This window comes from Atractosteus spatula, chromosome 8 (assembly GCF_055471065.1).
Source record: "Atractosteus spatula isolate fAtrSpa1 chromosome 8, fAtrSpa1.hap1, whole genome shotgun sequence".
In the NCBI taxonomy this organism is placed as follows: Eukaryota; Metazoa; Chordata; class Actinopteri; order Semionotiformes; family Lepisosteidae; genus Atractosteus; species Atractosteus spatula.
Window position 1 is genome coordinate 31,186,247 of NC_142713.1, and position 20,153 is coordinate 31,206,399.

Consider the following 20,153-nt stretch of genomic DNA (forward strand, 5'->3'; position numbering starts at 1 on the left):
CAGTGTTGCTGTACCGATTTTAGCTACTTAAATGTCATTCATTTGTTAGGCACCTGTCAGTACAAACAGCAGCTGTCCTTGGCATTGTACTGTCTGGACCTCTGGGAACTCAAGACCACGTCTGAATGCAAACACAGAGCGTCATAGCATCGGGTCACTAAAAGATTAGAAAATACACTTCAAACTCTGTCAAAATACACTTTCAAACTCTAGGGCTGGTCTTCATCTTGTGAGCTATAGATCTGTCCATCGCCCCCTCTAATCAGCTGGCAGGTATGAGACACCAATTCCCCTCTTCAACCTCACACAACCGCAATCCAAGCGGTGAACACCTGCAGTTCTGCCTGCCGTCCTCTCCTCCCGCACTTGTACCGTCCTGCCAATGTCCTTCATCTGCTGCAAAGATCCAGTCTTTCAACCTCCTCTTATAATCCTTCCCCCACCAGCTTATCGTCACTGTGGAGACACTCCCAGATATCACCTCATCTCTTTGTCAGTTCTGTTCGCTTGTGGACTACCGAGACAGACTGCTGTTGGATTCCCATTGTATTGGATTACGAATCCCCTGCTGGTGCAAAAGTACTCCAAACATGTTACCCCTCATCTGCTGCCAGTCTGAGCACCACTTCTCCCGATGCTCTCTATACTGGGCCAGTCCTATTCTTCCAGGGTGCAGGAACCTGTCTGCTCACGGGGAGCTACTGTACTCCCCGGTCGGCAGCTCCTAACCTTTACCTCTCTCAGCTAAATTGAAAATGAAGTCACGTTTGCTCTCCCTGGCTTTCCATTAAAGTACCTGCTGTACCATCACATTACTTGATCTCATTATCTGCCTCCTCCTAACCGAGGCCTCTTTATTTTTTTTGTCACTTCAGACAATGTAGCTTATGCGTATGGTGAACCTTGTATCTTGGTCTAACTTCATGTAACCCAATGTGTTTTATTTTTAGACGTGATGCATACTCATTGTACACTCAAAACACCCCTGTGTTTTCATTTTAGAGTCTTACATCTTCTTTTTGAAATCCATATACCCAGTGAGGTGCAGCTACGATACGGGGAACGTACATGACTCAGTTTGCTACATTGCCCACTTTGCCACGAAAAAAACACAAATTATGGAAGAATTCCCACACTAACCTTGACAGTCTTTTTTTCTGCAACAGAGGAAAATATGAACAATGTAGTCACAGAACTAGCTCCTGACTGAAGCATGAGCTATCTTGTGACACAGCAGACATGGCCTTTGACGCCAGGGTTATGTTAACAGCAGTTTCTCTTAAATTTTCTCTTAAAAATGTGTTGGGGGTAGTTGGGGGTAGGGACGAATTTGACCAGTTCTCATTTATTTAGGCATTAGTATGAACATGCATAGAGACCTCCCAAGTGGCCAAAGGTGCTCGCCTGAGTGAAGGCTGAGCTCCATGGTTCCTTGTTCGAAAAGTTGACCTTTGCGACCTCCAGGGTGCTCACAGGGATACGGTAATGTCAATGAGGCACACACCGTTCCTCAGATCAGCACCAAAATCGCCATGTGCAGGGCGTGGCCTGTTGACATGTTGTTAGACGAGCGGCTCGAAGTTGGGGCAGGTTGAAAGAGTCTGCCCACAGTTTGTCATTCTTTCCCGTGTGCGGTCAGGGGTTCAAATGTTCAATTGAAATATACTAGTATATAGCTAACTTATTTTACTCCAGTCATAATTTGGCATTCAGCTTCTTCCATCCTTCCTTTTATTGCATACGTCTGGATTTTTTCTAATTGCAGCCAAAGTCTAAGTCTACAGTATAGTACACTGCAGTTTATAGTCTACAGTTTACAGTAAAGACATATTCTTTGTACATCAACAGCACCACTTCACTATGTCAGCAAAAGTTTTTCACAGACTTTTTTGTCCTTCTAAAGACTGGACTCTAGATGACCAAGAGATCCATGCTGTATGATTTAACAAAGCCTTTTGATTCAATTAATCAATTCATAGCCAGCTACCACACAAAGCCTTCTACTACTTCCATTGTTTAAGTTCTGTTTGTCAGAAAACAGCTAGACATTTAACAGTAGCGCCCAAAAAGACCAGTCTCACACACGTAGAGAACACAAGGCAAGTATTCTTCCACATTTACATGCATAGCAAAATGGCAAAAAAACCTTATGTAAGACATGTTACATTAAACAAGCCTGAAAAAAAGGAATCCAATTTATCCCATGACCTTTGCTAAGGAAAAGTGGACTGCGTGTCTCTTTAAATGTGCAGTGAAAACAGATGGAGGTTACATCACACAAGCTGAAGGACTCCGTGTGAGGGGGGACTCAGCAGGACCGAACTGACCGAGGCACAGACAAAAACCACAAATCCTTGCCCCTTCTGCCATCGAGGAGGAAAGATCCCAGGCCTGAGACACTTGACAGAGATGTCTTCCACTCAAAGTGGAGCTGAATTCCATTTCAGTGCTTCTTTCCAAACTCTAAATTCCTGGGGCTCTTTCTTTCCCTCTCAAGCTTTGATTCCACGTCCAATGCTTCATGCATTAGCCTCACTGTATCGCTGGGATTCATGAAATTAATTTACACTAAATCCTCTGTGGTTAAGTGACAAAAAATTCTCCTATGCTGTCGAATCCTCAGATTACATTGTTACTTCTACACAATGGGGATCTAGAGTGAGTAAGCAAGCTGTCAAATGTAAGACGATAAAAACATCAGGGAAAAAATGTTTGCAAACATTTTGTTAGTGCAAGATTCATGAAAATAACAGAGATGGCAATATTATTATGATACACTATTAATGTAAGATAAGAGAAGATCACTTTATTGGCCATACACAATTTCTTGCATCAGGAATTTGTCTTTTCGCATACCCCAGCTTGCTATCCGTGAGACACACAGGCACACAGACAGGGAGAGAAGCATGGGGTCAGAGCGCAGGGTCAGCCATTTATACGGCACCCCTATAGCAGCTGGGGTTAAGGGCCTTGCTCAGGGGTTCAATGGAGTAGGATTCCTCTGCCGGCTGAGGGATTTGAACCGGCAACCTTCCAGCCACAGGCGCAGATCCTTAGCCACAGAGCCACCGCTCCGCCCTGCTCATGTACTGCTGTACTGCTCCTTCCCTTCCAATCCCGGTTCAGAAAAAGAGCACAAAGTCTAACTCGACTCCACCTGGGAGGATGAACTACCAGTTGTATAAATATCTAATTTTTCCCTATATAGTAATGAAGGAAAATAAGGAACGCAGAAAATGCACACAAAAAATGACAAGAACCAACAAGGAAAGAGAAAAATTGTGGCAATGGAATTAAGGAGCACACTATGGCAAAAGATGTGGTACTCATTAAGCTTTGTGAGTGTCAGCTGTAATCTGCTGAGACTAAAGAGATTCCAGTTTGACAACAGAGCTAATAACTAAGCCCCTCTGTGAAATTTCTTATCTGTTATCTGTGTTGTTCTTCTGAAGTGGCTGTAAGGATTGGAAACTGGATTCCATATCAAGTGAGTCTACATCACAACTTTATTCTACTGGGTAAATTCTAGTTCCACACAACAGATTTAACACTTAAAACCTTAATTGTATTCCCAGTGTGCACCAGGATTTACACATACTTAATTTCAATGGTTGTGCATTCTTCACATTTCTGTCTCTTTTTTAGATCCACATGGATATTGATCTTCTCTTGGACAGCAGTTTCAAGAACGTCAGTTGTTACACCTTTCAGTACATAAATATCATCCAAACAATTTAAAGTCCAGGCCTATATCCTGACATAATTCTTTCACTTATTTAGGAAAGAATGAAGTACCCATAAAAGAAGTCTGAAGACCTTTGCATCTCATATCCACGTTAGTCTTGAATGAAGCAACATCTGACAACCATTTCATTAACTTTGCATAACTTACATGTATTGTTCAGTGCCACTGCAAGGTAACCCAACTAAGAAAACAGTTCACTTCTATCGATGGATCATTAATTTTTTCAGGGATTCCTTGTGTACAATCTTCTAAAAAGCTAAAGACACAAAATTGTAAGAAAATGTGTAGCTAAAAAGGGAAGAAGAGATGTCAGTTGTGACCTATAGTTCACATGATGTGTGTCTCTCATTATGGATTCCAAGAATTCTGTTGTTAATCACTTCCTAAGGCAAGATGACTTCTGTTTTTCTATCACGCCAAAAACTGAAATTAAAGAGAAATCTTAAAATAAAACAATAAGAGAGGAAGAGAACTCCAAAGGCTTTACAGGGATTACATTTCTTAATGCACCAAACTGGTTGGTTCACTTGAAGAATTCTATGGCACGAAATAAAACAGGGAGAAAGTCTAGTTTTTAATACATACATGCAAGAGATTTCTGCAGCACTTATTACTTGCAGCACCGAAAAATGAAATTGCTATTCCTTTCCATCTGTGCAAAAAAGAAATCAATTTTAAATACCAAGCTTTTTACACATTGAAATATCAATACCTTTTTATAAAAAAATATTTAACCACATAACTCACTTGAGAACTAATTCTCATTTAACTGTTTCCAGGTCTTGTACTTTTTAGTCTTAAGCAAAAAAGACTAAGAGGGGACCTGATCCAAGAGGCCTTTCAAGAAATGACTTGATGAGACCCTTGGCTCAATTAACTGCTACTAACTAGCAAAGAGGCTACACTGTAACTGTTCTTGTGTTCTAAGGTTTTAGGAAGGTACCTAGATACAACATTGCAGATTGTGCATTAAACTAGCTAGTGCCATTTAAGCGCTCAAGACATCAGTAACAGACACGGGACTTTCCTTCAGAAAGACATCATTAACTCACGTAAAAAAAACAAACTGAATTGTCTGCTTACAAAATTACAGAATACGATTTCTCCACATCTGAGAACCTCCTTTGCTCCACATCCGAGAACCCTTTTCTCAATAAGTTTCCGTTTCAGTTTGTGAATAAGCCTCACAGCACTCACTGTACAAGGCAATTTACTGTATATACACAGACTGAGAATGAATACGTCTTCTAAAGACGTTTTTTTTTTTTCCTCTGAAGGGAACTCAAGGGCAGCATATCCTAACGTGGAAGTCAAGGAGCAGTCATGCATCTTGTCAAGACAATGACCATGACTGAGAATTTGAAAAGAATCGTTAGGAATACGATATCCACAGGGACTTATAGCATGCCCGCATTTTTATTTTCCGTTTTGTTCTTGAAAATAAAACTACAATACAGGCTTCACAGAGCACATAAAGTGTAAAACGACATGAATTACATTATATTCTGGCTGGCGGAGCACGGATAAATAATGTGACATATAAATTATCTATGCTAAATAACATTAACATGACGGTAAAATTGTTCTTCATCCGACTCCGTGACCAAATCGAAGCTCCCTCTTTTTCAGCAACAGTAACCTCTTGAGAGCTTCAGAGCAAGGTGGTAAATGTGTCTGGGTGTCCTACGGACAGTCTACAGACGTATTTTACACCCCGCCACCAGCTAATATGATGAGAACATCTGCTCACGTTTTTCTTGCAGGGACTGGGATACGAGTGTGAAAAGCCTGGACAATATACACCCTCTTTTACCCTCAGTCAGTCTTTCAGTCGAGCTGCATTGGCGTAAAAATCGTAAAATGATTCAGTTATTGTTTAAAAAAACTACATATAAACTGTCTGAGGATCAATTTTCTGTACAAGCCGGTAATTCCCCAGATAGTTATTTTTGTTTCGTACTGTACCTGTGTGGGAACGAGCTCTTAAAAACTAAACCGATCGATTCTTTAGAACAATAGATTAGCTAATGGTGTTTTCAGTATTGCTAATAATTAATGATCGTAACAGTTAAAGCTCTACCATATATCACGAGACATTGCATTCCAGTGTCCAATGCCAAAGACAAAACATTGCAGCAAATATAAAAGACAGTTCCCTGTCGATTCCTTTTAAAAATAAAAAAAAAAAAGTCAAACTCACCGAGTCCGCTGATCTCTTGTCTGATGTTAAGCCTGTATCTTTCGTCGGCGATAGCTTTCAGCATCTGCTGCAGAGACTGGTCCAGCTCCCCATTCTCTTCCTCGGGCTCTGTCTTGCAATAACTCTTAAAGGATGCCATCCCCAGACTAAGCTCATGTCAGTCCTCCTTTAGAGAAATCACCAAGGTGGTGGAGACAGAGGCAGCAAGGGGTGGTGGAAGGAGGGTAACGGGAAGGGGACTGGAGATCCGACGGCTAAAGGATAATCCCCTATTAGAGTGCTTTTTTTCTCTGGACGTCCCTTCCTTTTGTAATCCTAAACTAAACGTCCTGCTGTCATTCTGCTGAAACGGGATGACAGTCCCATTTTAAAGGCTAGACGAAACGCGCATCCACACGTCTCACTTCCGTCTGGCTTGTTACAAGATCAGCTGGATTGTGACGGGAACACCCCTCACACTTCCTGCAACACAAGACAGCAGGAGTCGCTTAAAGGGCCCGGCACCGCTCAGTTTGTCTGGGCCAACAAACACAGTCGCGGTCTGGAAATCCCTGTAGTGACTGAGCCAGTTGATCATTTTTATAGCTCAGTTGTGAAAACATTTATTTTTATATCAGCGGGAAAATCCCAGAATATTCTGTTCTACAGCATTCAACAGTTTCGTTATCCGTCGCGTAATCGTTTTACCGCAAAAACAAGAACAACCGGTGTTTCCCCCCGGCTTTGATACGGCATTCCCCAAAAACACAAATGGTTAGGATTCTGTCACGGACAAGTTGACCCCTAAATTCGGGAACTACTTTAGCTTTGTAGAAGACTACCCCACCTATTATAAAGGGTGCTAGGACCCTTCTTCCTTTGCCACAAGTTTTCTTATCTCCCCGAATTACCAGTGCAGGCACAGACCAGCCACAGACACTAGCATTGTTTAAGTGCCATTTTTATTTTGTAGTGATTGCAACAGTTAACACTGTCTGCCCAACACCGGACACAATATACAAAACCAGCTCCAAAGCACTCACATTCCAGGCCAGCACAAGTGCCCAAGTGCCCAAACCCAAATGTCACAGAGGAAAGGTCCAGCAGCAGTATTCTCTAGAACCAGCTCCAGTCGGCAATCTCCTTATCCCACAGTGGGAAAAAAATTATATTTCAGGCATCTTGAATAATGTGTCCCTAGTGTTCCCCCCTCTACCCTGTTTGCGTCCAACTCCAGATATGGTTAGTGGGGGAGACGATTCTGGGGTCTGCCATTGCTGCTCCCAGTCCCTGGTGTCCCAGTCAAGTCCTCCTGGGTCCAGCTCTCTTGCAATCCTTCCTTCCCCAAAAGTCACCCATTCTCTGCAGACTGAGAGACTGAGAATGTCCAAGAGGACAAAAAACGACAGCTGGATAAAATTCAAAGGTTCCCCTTTAGACAGATATAAAATGACTTAATTTTTCCTTTACTGGTTTTACAGGTTTAATAAAAGATTTCATTTTCATTTTTGGCATGGGCTATTATTATTATTATTATTATCATTAGATCCTGCAGGATTAGTAATAAACAGGGTCTAGGAAAGTCATTTTAAGAATTTGGCAAGTGATACAAAGTAGTTTTTTTTACTGATGTTGTTGCTATCACATATAATTTGGTTTTGCAGAAGAAATTAGGCCACCTTTCAACAGATTATTACTCTTCATCTTCCTTTTTAGACCTTCCTGATTCATTTGTTCTGTGCATTTGCCTCAGGCAATCTATTCCTGGCATCCAATACTCAAATACTCGTACACATTCCTGCCAGAAAGTGCACTGTGCCTTCAGTTCACCACCCCGGGGGGGGGGGATGTTCACTTGTGGCAGATAAGGAGTTGTCAGCACTCCCTTTTGTTGCTACTGCCTTATTCCCAAAATTTAGATTAAACAGCTGATATAGGTTGATAGTCAATACTTCAGGCAATGTTTTAGTAAGCACAACGTTTGTTTAAGGCGATGTTTGTTTAAGCCAAACAGTCAAAGTATTTTAATTTACTTGAGGCACCCAAACAGTGGCAGAAATGCAAGCTGGCATTAATCATGTTTGTCTTGATTTCCAATGTCCTTCTAACAGGAAAACTGTAGTGATGGGATAAATTCAAGGACCACAGAGGTGGAAAGACAAATAGCTCAGTAAAAACTGATGCATCTGCGTGGGGTTTTTAAATTCAGAAGAGGTGACATAGATCCCATTAACATAGACAATGGTACATGGCCTTATCTTCTGTACAGTACTTGCTTATTTTAGGAAATGTGCATTGCATGCAGTGTGTAATGCACAGACATTAGTCCTGTGCCTTGGTAAAGGACAAAATAAGAAATATCAGTTTGCAGTTTCCAAAGAGCCACTCAACCAAGACAGTTTGCTATTCAACCTACTCTTCATCCTCTATTCCTTATTAGACTTAGGGAACTGAAACTAAACATCGCTTTGCAGAAGTCATGTGCTATCAGAACAAGTTTGATATCTGTATGCTAAACACTTTATCCAGTACAGGTTGCAGGAGAGCCGGAGCCTATCCCTGCAAGCATCAGGCACAAGGCATGTGACTGGACTGGACACCAGTCCATCACAGGGCATACACAGACACACCCACACAAACACTCACACCAGGGGCCAATATTCCTAGAAACCAGTCCCCCCAGCAGTATAGTTGTGGACTGTGGGAGCCCCTGGTGGAAACCCACATTTCTCCCACGTGAACACGGGGAGAACATGAAAATTCACATCTTTATTATTCTTTGCAAACACTCATTAGGTTCCAAGGTTCCAATGTAATACTGGACCAAACATGGGAATATCCTGTATTGGATCTTGTTACCCTTAGGAGTGACTGCAGCAAACCAAGAAAAGGATTTTCCCACCAGATCTGTCTAAGGGAGTACTGGTTAAAGTCAGAAAATAGTAGGCAGTCTGCACTGGTATCTGTGCCTGGTGATAGGTCTCCTCAAGGTGACATCCTGGGGGTTCCCACACCAAAACAGAACCTATGCAAAGAGTTCCCAAAAAGTGTGCCAAGCTGATGGGTAATTCTGTGCTGAAAAGAGTCATGTTGAAATCGCATCGCAATACTCCCCATTTTTCATGTAAGATTCAGTGTTTATGACATCTGACATTTTGCGGCACTGTTATTTTGAACATTCATTTAAGCAGTTTGCCTTAAAAGATGCCAAGAACCAGGTTTCTAGTTTCCTTTCTGTTCTCAGTCAGAAAAATGATTTGCATATAGGTGACAGAAGCCATCTAAACTGAGTACAGTAGAGTGAAGCTGCTACAGGGATTCTACGCATTTCTGATGTGTACCAGCACCACACTAGTGATACATCTAGCAATTCACTGTCACTGGTGGACACCCAGTCACATCAGGAGACAGCAATCCCCAAGTGGATGGAAGTATTCAACTCTCCAGGCTCGTGCACCTGAAGTTTTAAATCTATGTACATAAACAATGTTAATTTTTTTAAGAGAAGACATATCAAAAGATAAAAACAGTATATTCTTATTTTTACGTAGAGTGGATTTCCTTAGTTTAAAAAGTATTTTTGACGCTCTTCAATATTTAGGCGTACTTGTTTGCGGTGGTTTAACTGTTAATTGGGAATTTTAACTAATAATTATCAATTTGCTCTATTAACAAAAAATCTGCAGTAAAAACTAACACAAAGAACACACTGTAATTGGACATCATAAAATTAAAAAGTCTAAGGTCAATTAGTGTTGAGTGAGGTTGCTGGCTATGATTTTTTAATATAATATCAGGACCTTATGCTTGCTAAAATATCCACCACAATACTTTGTTTCTCTATTCAGACTATAAAATGCCTTAAAATGACCTGATGTTTTGCAATGGTGCAATGTTTTAGGGCTGGTGTCTCACATTTCACTCTCTGGCTTCTGTATCGATACCAAAGCTGAGAGAGAAAGATCTTATGCTAATAGCTGTGGGTTGAGATGATAGATTAGGAAGCAGCGTGGGACAATGTTTGTTAGTACATTTAAGAATCAAACCAAGCAGCCTGACCAGCTGAGATCCCTGTTATGCACAGGGGAGTATTCGTTACACTTGCTGGGATAGGCTCTGGCTCCCCTGTGATCCAGAATTAAATGGAGATACTAGAAACTGAATGGATGAAATACATGCTGAGCAAACACATCATAAACTTCATGTTCTTATTTAATGATATCAAACCACTCGCTTTCTTTAAACTCCGCTTCTGCAGGTATCATGGTGGATTTCTGTCCAGTGAAAAACTGATCACGTTTTCTACTTGAATAATGACCTTTTTCTTTTTTTCAGCAAACTAAATTCCCTCCTCTTGAGAGGAAACGCAAACTGTGGTTAGCAAATACCATCGCCACAAAGAAATGATTGTTGAATGCTGGCTTCCTCCTCATCTGCATTGTAAACAACAGAGGCTGCTGTTATTCTTAGACATTATTCTAATGGAAATGATTTCGGCCAGAATCAGAGCTGCCAATACCCCCACTGTGGAAACATTCAGCCCAAGCAAACAAGGATTTCATATTTTCCTGAGTTGTATCTCCTTTGTTCAGGGAGGAACGAAGAGCAGACAGAGAAAAGGGGTGTTCTGGTGGAATTGGATGGAATATGACTAAAATAGATGTGGGGAATTACTTTCTGTATGGGATTTTATATAGTGTAATATAATGCAATACAATGAGGTTCTTTATTTTATGTAGCACCTTTCATATGCTAGTGGAATAGGTAAACCTCTAGACTGCACTGAAGGGCTAGGTTTTCAATAAAGTTAAGGCATCGATTAGCATCGGAGATTTAGAGCTCAGCTGGAATAAAAAGTAAAACTGATCAGCTAACAAGAGCTGTTTGTCAGATCTAATGACAAGTGGAGATTTGAGGAGAGGCAGCATAACACTCTGTATACTCAAGTCACTGAAAACTGTTCCCTTGAAATTGCGTATTTTTTGACACTCGGAGACCAAAGAAACAAGTTAAGTAAAAATCGAAACAAGCAAGCAGATCAGTTCAGTTGTCAATTAGCACTAGGGATCTCAAGCTCAAGTGGAATCTAAACCAGTGGAGTTGGGAATCTCTGCCCTCGTATGTTTGGATTTTCCCTGGGAGCAGGAGGAAATAAGGACTTATAACTATGAATTGCTAATAATAACAACATAATAACTATTGAGCACGTACTTAAGGCCAGCAAAGTGGCAAACACAAAGACATGGTCATATGTAAAAAGTATACCTGGATCCGCTAATAATAAAATGAAGTAATTTCATGAGAATGTAGGGGGTTCAGCACAGGTTTCTATGTATGTAAGGGAGAGGCAGCCTCACAGAGGAAAGTAATATTTAAAGTACTTTTATTGGCTGTAAAGCTGGTTGAAGCCTCACTGCTTGTGTAAAGTGTAAATTTATCAGATGGAGACCTTCTATGATTTTGTTTTTAACAGCTAGAACTTAGGTTTTAGTACAGGTCTTATTGCTGTATTCATCAGTAAACCATTTCCTACCCTGGCAAAGCTCTAAAACCAGATGGCAAAGGTTCATAAAGGTGTACTATAACTACTATAAAGATTTTATTCCATCTAAGTTCCAGATTCTGCCCCAATGATTTAATAAAACTTAACTGCCTGTGACTTTGTACATTGTTTCTTGTTTTTCAATATTTAGTTCCAAAAAAAATGAGCTCATCAGAAACCACCAAAAAGTTAGTTTTGTTTTAGACGTGTCACAGACATATAGTAGTAAGTGACTATCTCCCACAACCACCAGCACAAGACAGTCATCCTACACACCTGTCCTTTTCATTCCACTGGCAATTCTAATGTATATAGTATCACTATCTACTCAAAGAAAGAACAAGAGAAATGAAAAGATCCATAAGGAACACACACACACACACACACACACACACACACACACACACACACAGGCTAATAAACACCATGGTCCCAACCCATGTCCCAAAAAAAGAATTCCAGCAGCACCACTCTCCTCAATCAGCTGTGTCTTGTACTCTTGTGTACCTCTTCTGCATCAAAAATAGAGCTGGAACTCTGCACTGCGTTCTCTCCAGACTCTAGTCCCAAGCAATATGATCCGTTATGCTTCCTCCTATGCTGTCTCTCCAAATGTAACAAACACAGGGTAGGGGTGTAGAAGATGCCTGAGCTTTCCTCTGCTGCTCCCTGTCGAGTCCCTCTGTCTCCAGTCCTCCAGCAGCCCCCCTGGAGCAGGCTTCTACATCTCCGTCCTCACAGCTCCTGAACTGGAATAAGGGGTGAAGGGCTTCTAGTGAGGAATAGGCAGACGTAATGAGTGGGGGCTAATTAATGAACTGGTGTATAAGGTTGATGAGGCAATATGGTGCATTGTCCTTTCCTCTTGTGTGTGTTGTGGTTGGTCTCTGTCTCCCTGTTTCTGATTCGGTTCAGCCTGTCCAGCAACCCCATTTCTCACTGACTTTGTGGTAACTGAGCGGCGTCTGGGCAAGCAGTGTGCTGCTCAATCCCTGTGTTCCGTTTTTCCGTTTTAATCTGGGGAGTTTCACTTCACATTTTGTTTATGCGGCTAATGTATTGTAGTCATTTAGCAAGATTTTGAAGGCAAGATTAGTGATGGATAATGAACACTTGTGTGCACAGAACTTACATCATGCATCAATTTATTTGCTTTTTTGTCAAAGAGGCACCTACAGTTAATGTAAGTAGTGAAAGTACAAATATGTAGTGTCTCTACAATGATTTCAAATTAGGAAATGTAAATACACAGCTGTTTATAGCGCAAATGTGGAAAATAATGTGAACAATTTTTCACTTTTCATTTTCACTTTGAATTAATTTAATTGTAAGTGGAAGCCTACAATAGAGGTGTAGCCAAACTCAGTACCTGGATTCCACACCATTGTACTGTAAGTCTGTGCTCCAGCTAATCCTAAATTAATGAAACAATCTGCAGCACATGGGGGTTTATTAAACAATTAAGGATCAATTCAGTACCCGTTGTAACATTCTAAGTCCTCTGATGGGCTTTACCACACTCAGGGCTCTTTGGAATTTAAATTCAAAAACCACTTTGATTTAGATTTTTTTAGAATCCACAAATTTACAGAGCGGGGAAAGTTAATGGTGTGAGTGTGTGTCAGAGTACAACGTTACTCTATGAAGTTTATGGCAACATCTAGTGTCAATTACTGGCATTGCATTAATCACCTTATTAAAAAAGGTCACTGAAAAGTTCTTATTTAATTGTTAAATAACAGTGTCATTTGTTTAATTATTGGGTTTCGCTCTTCTTCATACATACTTACAGATCAATTAAAAACAGCTTTGTATTAACCGAAACTTGTAATTAACGGCAGCTGTTGGAATTTTTAAAAAGTTGCAGCTGGAGCTTTTGGTTTTTATAGGGTATTCCCTCTTAATGGCCTTAAGTGCCGTCGTTTAAACGAAAACAGCTTTCTTCTTTTTCTAATTTAGGTTGACATTTAAATCTTTGCGTCGTCTCGTATTTTTTATGTCATTTTTAATTATTCAGTCATGAAGACCTGGTGGATTTTAGTGTTTTTTCGCCTGGTGCCTACTACGTGTGCAAGTTAGTAATGCACACTTTTAATTTCGTTTTGACTGCAATGTGCGACACGGCTCTGACGAAACATTTTAACATGGTGAAAATAAAACATTTATATGGTGAAATATAAAAAACTATATATAGGTGCTAACAACTTGGAACGCAAAGTTGCCTAGACAGAAGATGGGAGTCGCGGAGGCTGTCGTCACCTCATGTCCTGTGATGGTGACTTTAAAAATACCTCGCGTGTTGAATAGGTGGACAAGGAAAATGTATATCGCACATTTACTTGTGAATATTGCGGCTTATTCTGTTCATAATCAGAGGCACTAGTATTGCCAGCGACTTAAATTAAATTCCAGGAGACTAGCCAGATCATAACCACCATTCAAAACATACAGTACTAAATTGGACCGCAACACTTAAAAAAAATCCCGGCCACATACCTTAAGAACATATTTCTTAACTGACCGAGTTTGTGAGATCTGTTACTTGTGAATGGTTAGGGAGTCATCGGCTACTGCCGTTCACTTTTGCTTAAGGCTCATGCTAAGCTTGCACCTGCAGCAAAGACTCTGAAGGTGAAGCCCGAGGCGGTGTCTCCCAGGCTGCTGCGGTTTAACCCGACACAGAGCACGGTGTCCCTCGCGAAGCCGCTTTGCGTTTTCGACAGCGTGAAGCCAACGAATGAAATGATGGTAGATGTATACGTTGTCCACAGCCTCTCGGGTACGTATTCTCTGAAGTAAAGGTCAACTAACTATAAATTGTTGCTGTTCTTTTTATGGAAAGAAAAATATGGAAGGACTCTCATTGGACCAAACTGCACGTAAGTTTTCTATGTGGGTGGCTGTCTGAAGACGCCTTCTCGTCAGATTAGGGATAATATTCCAAAACTCCAGTTTTTGTTGTCCATGTCCCTGTGGGTTTATGCTCCTTGTAAAGCCTGTGATAGAATTAACCCAGTGAATTTATTAACTTGAACTTGGGCTGTAAGTAAGACCCCAGTTGGGGTGAAACAAGAAGTCTTTGGACTCCTTGAGGATTGAAGACCATCGCTGATTTAAGCGATTTGTATTGTGCTGTTATTTTTTCAAGCAGTAGTAACTGCACTAGAATATACCACATCTTTAAATCAGTCTGTTTCGGTTGAGCCTGCTGTAGCCTAGTGAGATGGCCACATTCCTTGAGGGGAAAACTGCACTTGGTAAAAGGGGGGTTAGTGTGAGTCCCTAAACCTGTCCACTTGTGTTGTAGCCACTCTGACCTTTGAGACTGGGAAAACGTACAAGGAGACGAATGGAGGGACAGAGACTCCTTATAAGGCTACATCCTTCGGGATCCCAAACTGCACCTCTCCACCAAACCCTGCAGACCTGTCTGTTCCCCAGAGAATCGATAAGACTTTAGATGAGTACTTGGTCCGTATTGGCAGCAACCCGACATGCGTGGGGGAACCGGAGGCTGAAGCCCTTTGTAATGCGCCGCTCTCCGATGGCACTTCGTACAGGTGAGCTCTGTGTGTAGAGTCTGCTCAGTGGATATAGGAGTTTGTGACCATGACGATAAATCTTTCCAGGACCTGGTTAAACCTTTTCTTCAAAGCTTGATTTAGTCTAACATTCAGCTTTTGCAGCCTGCCTTTTGCAGGTTCTGTAGAGTGGATTATTGTAATAAAAGCGTGATCACATTTTCATTTTCAGTCTGAATGTCTTTACAGGTTTAAATATTTGCTTGTAAATGGGACTACAACTATAGCAGAAACTGAATGGTCGGAGTCAATCCTAACAAGAAAGGGTAGGTTGTTTAATTGTATTCAAAATTGAATAGATTCATAGCTAAAGTACAACAGAGTACTGAAACAAACGGAGAATTTGTACTGTGAAATGGAAACATTACATCATGGCTATTCAATCTACAACCCTTCCAATGTGTGCCATTACAGAGTTGTGCTGCATTGGCTCCTTTTAAATGATTAAGAGGATCAATACAACAATAAAGGAGGTGGTAAAATTCAAATGCTGCACTGAAGGCGATTGGAAGGGATGTAAATTGGGTGTCCCTTCTTTATACTCTGGCAGTTGTTTCAATCCAAAAGCCAAAGTTGCTGTAAATTGCTTTCCTCCCCTGAAATTGAATAAAACATTTTCAAGAGCATCTTAAACCTGTTCAGTTATAGGATAAGAGGGAGTGAGAGTGGTTCTGTTAACAGAACCAGCACCCGGTATTCTGATTTCTGTCTTGGATTTTACTTTGCTATTTTACCTGGGCATAACATCATCTAGGTCAGATTATACACAAACCCAGAAACTGTGCACTATGTTTAAAATCTGATCGATCTTGAACAGGATTGGATCCATTTTTTGCTTTCCTTCTGACAAATCATGTCTACACCTTTCTGAGGTATTTAATAGTGCAATAAGGTTAGAGTATGGTTTTTACCACTGGGTCAGGTCTTCATCAGGATTATAAACAATTGTCTATGTGCCTGAAAGCAGATCTTTATAAAATTTTCTACTCAGCTCTGAGCCCTGATGAAATTGACACCTGGATTGGGAAGAGAAGTGGAGGCGGGATAGTTGTCACTGTCATCCTGAGTCTCCTGCTGTTTCTGCTGCTTGGGGCTGCCATCTTCATGGGAGTACTGGATGTGATGTAAGTTGTACATGTGGTGTGTGCTCAGGGAAGAATAGTAAGGATCTTGCTTAGTTCTACAGCCTGTAAACACCCTTGCCCTGACCATCACACCTGGACTACCCCATTGATTGGTCTGTTTTGCACAACAATTAGTCTCTTTCTACATATTACTGCTACATTTGTTGATGTCTATCAGGATGGAATGATGACATTTTTTCTTTGCTGAAGCTGTTAGTGGGTCAACCTGAGATGCTCCTCTGTGATCCAGATGATCCAGGTGATATAATTATAATTAATAATTGCTTACACTTATAGAGTGCTTTTCTGGACACTCCACTCAAAGTGCTTTACAGGTAATGGCGACTCCCCTCCACCACCACCAATGTGCAGCATCCACCTGTATGATGCGACGGCAGCTATAGTGCGCCAGAACGGCTCAACACACACCAGCAATCAGTGGGGAGGAAAGCAGAGTAATGAAGATGGGGATTATTAGGAGGCCATGATTGATAAGGGTCACTGGGAAATTTGGCCAGGACGCCAGGGTTACACCCCTACTCTTTTTGAGAAACACCCTGGGATTTTTAATGACCACAGAGAGTTGGGATCTCATCCAAAGGACGGTGCCTGTTTACAGTATAGTGTCCCGGTCACTATAGTGGGGCATTAGGACCGACATAGACCACATGGTGAGCGCCCCCTGCTGGCCCCACTAACACCTTTTCCAGCAGCAACCTTAGTTTTTCCTAGGATGTCTCCCATCCAGGTACTGACCAGGCTCACACCTGCTTAGTTTCAGTGGGTTGCCAGTTGTGAGTGGCAGAGTGATATGGCTGATGGCTGATATGAAGCCATTGCTTTCTTGATCAAGGGGGCTTCTGTTTTTTTTTTCTTGATCACCTATTTGTCATCAGGTTAAATGTCATTATCACCTGTGACCAATCATTAGTGGGAAGAGCCAAGTTAATTTAGTACTGACCCAGCACACTTGGGTCAGAATTGGTCATGAGAGATCATATAAGCAAAATTAAACCACAATATTTAATGTATATTCAAGATATGTTTACTTAAAAAAAACATCCAAGTATAAGTAATTGATTCTGATGCTCTGTATTATTCAGTTGTGTATTTAAATTGATTAAATGGGATCTGGGTTTTGTTCAGACCAATACGTATTTTCAGTTTGACTGCATCAGCATATGACTCTTATAGGATTGCCTTTGAAGTGTGTGTAACACACAACTGATACTTTAAAAGAGGTCAATATAAAAAGCATATTTGTATTTCATATGGTAGAGACTTCCCATTCTTAACGTTTTTATTCCATGATCCAGTTAAAACTGAAAAAGATTCTCTTATAGATGTAACTGATATGTCCATTTGGTTTATGAACTACAATGTAAATGTTAAATAAACTATACTACTATAAAGCACACTTCATTATTTTATTACTTCCTTGACATTGACCTAGTATGTAGGTCAGTCTTGTCAGATCTTGGAAGCTGAGCAAGGCTGAACCTTTTAATTTCTTGCTTCTCCACCTGATGTGTTGTGGATGCTGGCTCATCTCTGCTGTTTGCCACCCTGCTGAGCTCTGTGCTTCAGTGGCAGTTGAAAGGGTTTCCCAGCCTTATATGAAATGCTTGGGGATCCTTTGAGATGAAAAACCCGTAGAAAGGGAATGTTTTCATAGGCTTATCTATTTGATTGCAGAACAATCACTGTGGTTCTTTAGGGTCTGCTAGCTGCTGAAACTGATGCCTCTCTGAAACATGCCAAATCTAATGGTGTTACATGCTGTATATCTTGCTATCTTAGTAATGTTTGTAAAGATTTAATACGCTCTTGTGCTGGAAGTAATGTAAAACTGGCAGTTTTTTTTTTCCCAATTCACTGCTCTCAATTGGTCTTCGAGAATGTAATGAATATGTTCATCCTTCTGAAATCTTAAAAGTTAAAAGCAGCCTTTCAGTCTTGAATGCAATGTCTCCAAGTTACAGTCTCGGGTGAGCGGCTCAGTAATCGCAGGTGAAGTTGAAGATCATGATGACTTCCATGGTGCACACCTTGCATCTTGATCTGCTACGTGAGCTGACTAGTGAAGATATAAGAAGGATTTTTTTTTCTCCCTCCCCCACATCTAATCTATTAAAGCCATCATGTGAAGGGCAGAGGGTCCCAGGATGTGACTATGAGATCACACACCTGTTACTCAACTGTAAACAAGCGCATGTCCATGGGTGAGGTTAACATTCAAACATAAAGGAGGGAGAGGTAAGTCTTTGTTTTCACCAATGCTGGTGGTCGTTTCCTGAACATGTAGCAAGGTAACTGTAAGCCAACTATCTTTATACTGTATGTGCTACTTTTTTTTGAATGAGTTGAAGAATGCTTCAGTTAGGCACAAAAATAGTTAACCAATTATGCAAAAACCTTTCTGGGTACTATGTCTAGACATATAATACCTATTTTAGTGTTTTTAAGACCTTGGATATGGGTGATAAGCTGGAGTGAAAGGAGCAATTACTGTAGGTAAAGCTGAGGATTATTCTTTGTCACTAGAATTTAATGGTGCTGGCTTGCAGTTTGTAAGGCTCACCACCACAGGTGGAACGGGTGCTTTAAGCAAGGATTATATTCTTTAATTGTTTTAATGGACTTCTACATCTACAAAGTTTATACCGAACCCCCTGACACAGCTGAAGTGAATGTGCTGTACCAAGTTTTCCAACAATATCACAGTTTGATCTACATATACACTTTGTTATAATAAGTGACTGCGATCCGCACTGGGGAAAAAAGGGTTAATATAAAGTGTACGTATACCCTATATTTACTGAGGCAAATTCAGTTTTTTTACTGATGCATAGATGCAACACTCCTCATAAAAGGATCATAGCCTTTGTTCCTGCTTGGGAGTCACAGAGTGGTATGAAGTTATGAAATTAGTTTAATTGTGATGAAAACGGCCATTTCTGGAGAACACTGAAGGAGACACACATAAGGTGCCCACATTGCCCCAAATTACAGCAGTGTTACAAAGGATTTTATAGTGCATGTTCAGCCATGGTCACTCTGCGTTACAAACTGAATGGTGTTTGAGTGATCATTACCAAAATACTACTGCTTATGGCCCAGTGGCTATTTTTGATAATGGTATCCCTGTCTTTTAGCTATTTCTGAGATTATACAACAGCAGGTATCCGACTGAAACTCACTTAAGGCAGGTCAGGAGTAATGACTCTGTCAAAGTCCAATTTCTATATGTATATTTGCTATGGCTATCAGATTTGTAATTGCAGTTTTGTATTTTGTTAATGAAGGAATTTATGTATTTTTACTGGAGTTTTGATTTTCACTTTTTTTTCCTTCATATACTTGCAGATGATGACTCGTCTTCAAACAGGGCTGTCTACTATCTTGGGTACTGACGTATCAAGGCAGAAATGTAGATAACCCATTGATTATTAAGAATTCAGAAGACTTCACAGGTTCTATAAATGTTTTGGTGTTTTACTATTACATTTATTTTCTGTTTTATCACAATTATTCTTGACCATTTTGGTAATCGCTGCAGGCTGTTTTGAATAAAATTTGTTACTTCAGGATTACTACAGTTGAAATAAGATCTATATGCTTCATGCACAATTCAGAAAATATAAAGGCTAAATGCTAAATACATATTCTTCTCCCAGCGGCCAGAAATCAGCCTAAGGGGACTGCTCAAAATTAAACTTCTACTGTATGTAATTTCAAGCTTCTTGATCATTAAGGGTTCATTTCAGAATTGAGCTATGCAAACTGAAACCTTTCACAAGGTTTTATGCACTGTCCCAGGAATGTTTCGTGTTGCAAATCTTAGTAATTACTGCACACACCCCTGCTAGCCCATGTAATATAGCAAACGGCCATGTGCTATTCTGCATGTAAGCCACGCCGTCTTGGGTCACTGGTGTAAATGTAAACATTCCAATTAGAATGCTGTCAGGTAACAGCTGCT

At 40.6% G+C, this 20,153-nt stretch overlaps 2 protein-coding genes across 2 annotated transcripts in view; one reads left to right on the plus strand and one right to left on the minus strand.

Annotated features, from left to right (window-relative positions):
* kiaa0930 overlaps window positions 1-6,384 on the minus strand; it is a 43,526-nt gene extending 37,142 nt beyond the window's left edge. The window contains exon 1 of the mRNA XM_088922867.1: window positions 5,946-6,384. Within this exon, the coding sequence (XP_088778993.1) occupies window positions 5,946-6,084 (139 nt within the window). The 5' untranslated portion in view covers window positions 6,085-6,384. The remainder of the gene's footprint in view (window positions 1-5,945) is intronic.
* A 7,101-nt stretch (window positions 6,385-13,485) lies between these two features.
* LOC148829407 (uroplakin-3a-like) lies at window positions 13,486-18,416 on the plus strand. The gene is made up of 6 exons (XM_088922946.1): window positions 13,486-13,540; window positions 14,084-14,245; window positions 14,774-15,026; window positions 15,237-15,313; window positions 16,039-16,171; window positions 18,308-18,416. The coding sequence occupies exons 1-6, from the start codon at window positions 13,486-13,488 to the stop codon at window positions 18,414-18,416; spliced, it is 789 nt and encodes a 262-aa protein (XP_088779072.1).
* Window positions 18,417-20,153: the final 1,737 nt, after the last annotated feature.

What these genes read in the sequence shown, in the direction of transcription:
- LOC148829407 (XM_088922946.1), top strand. Translation starts at nt 13,486, where the DNA reads ATGAAGACCTGGTGGATTTTAGTGTTTTTTCGCCTGGTGCCTACTACG. An exon ending in CGTTGTCCACAGCCTCTCGG is followed by an intron (nt 14,246 to 14,773) that starts GTACGTATTCTC and finishes CTTGTGTTGTAG; the next exon opens with CCACTCTGACCTTTGAGACT. An exon ending in ATGGGAGTACTGGATGTGAT is followed by an intron (nt 16,172 to 18,307) that starts GTAAGTTGTACA and finishes AATCTATTAAAG; the next exon opens with CCATCATGTGAAGGGCAGAG.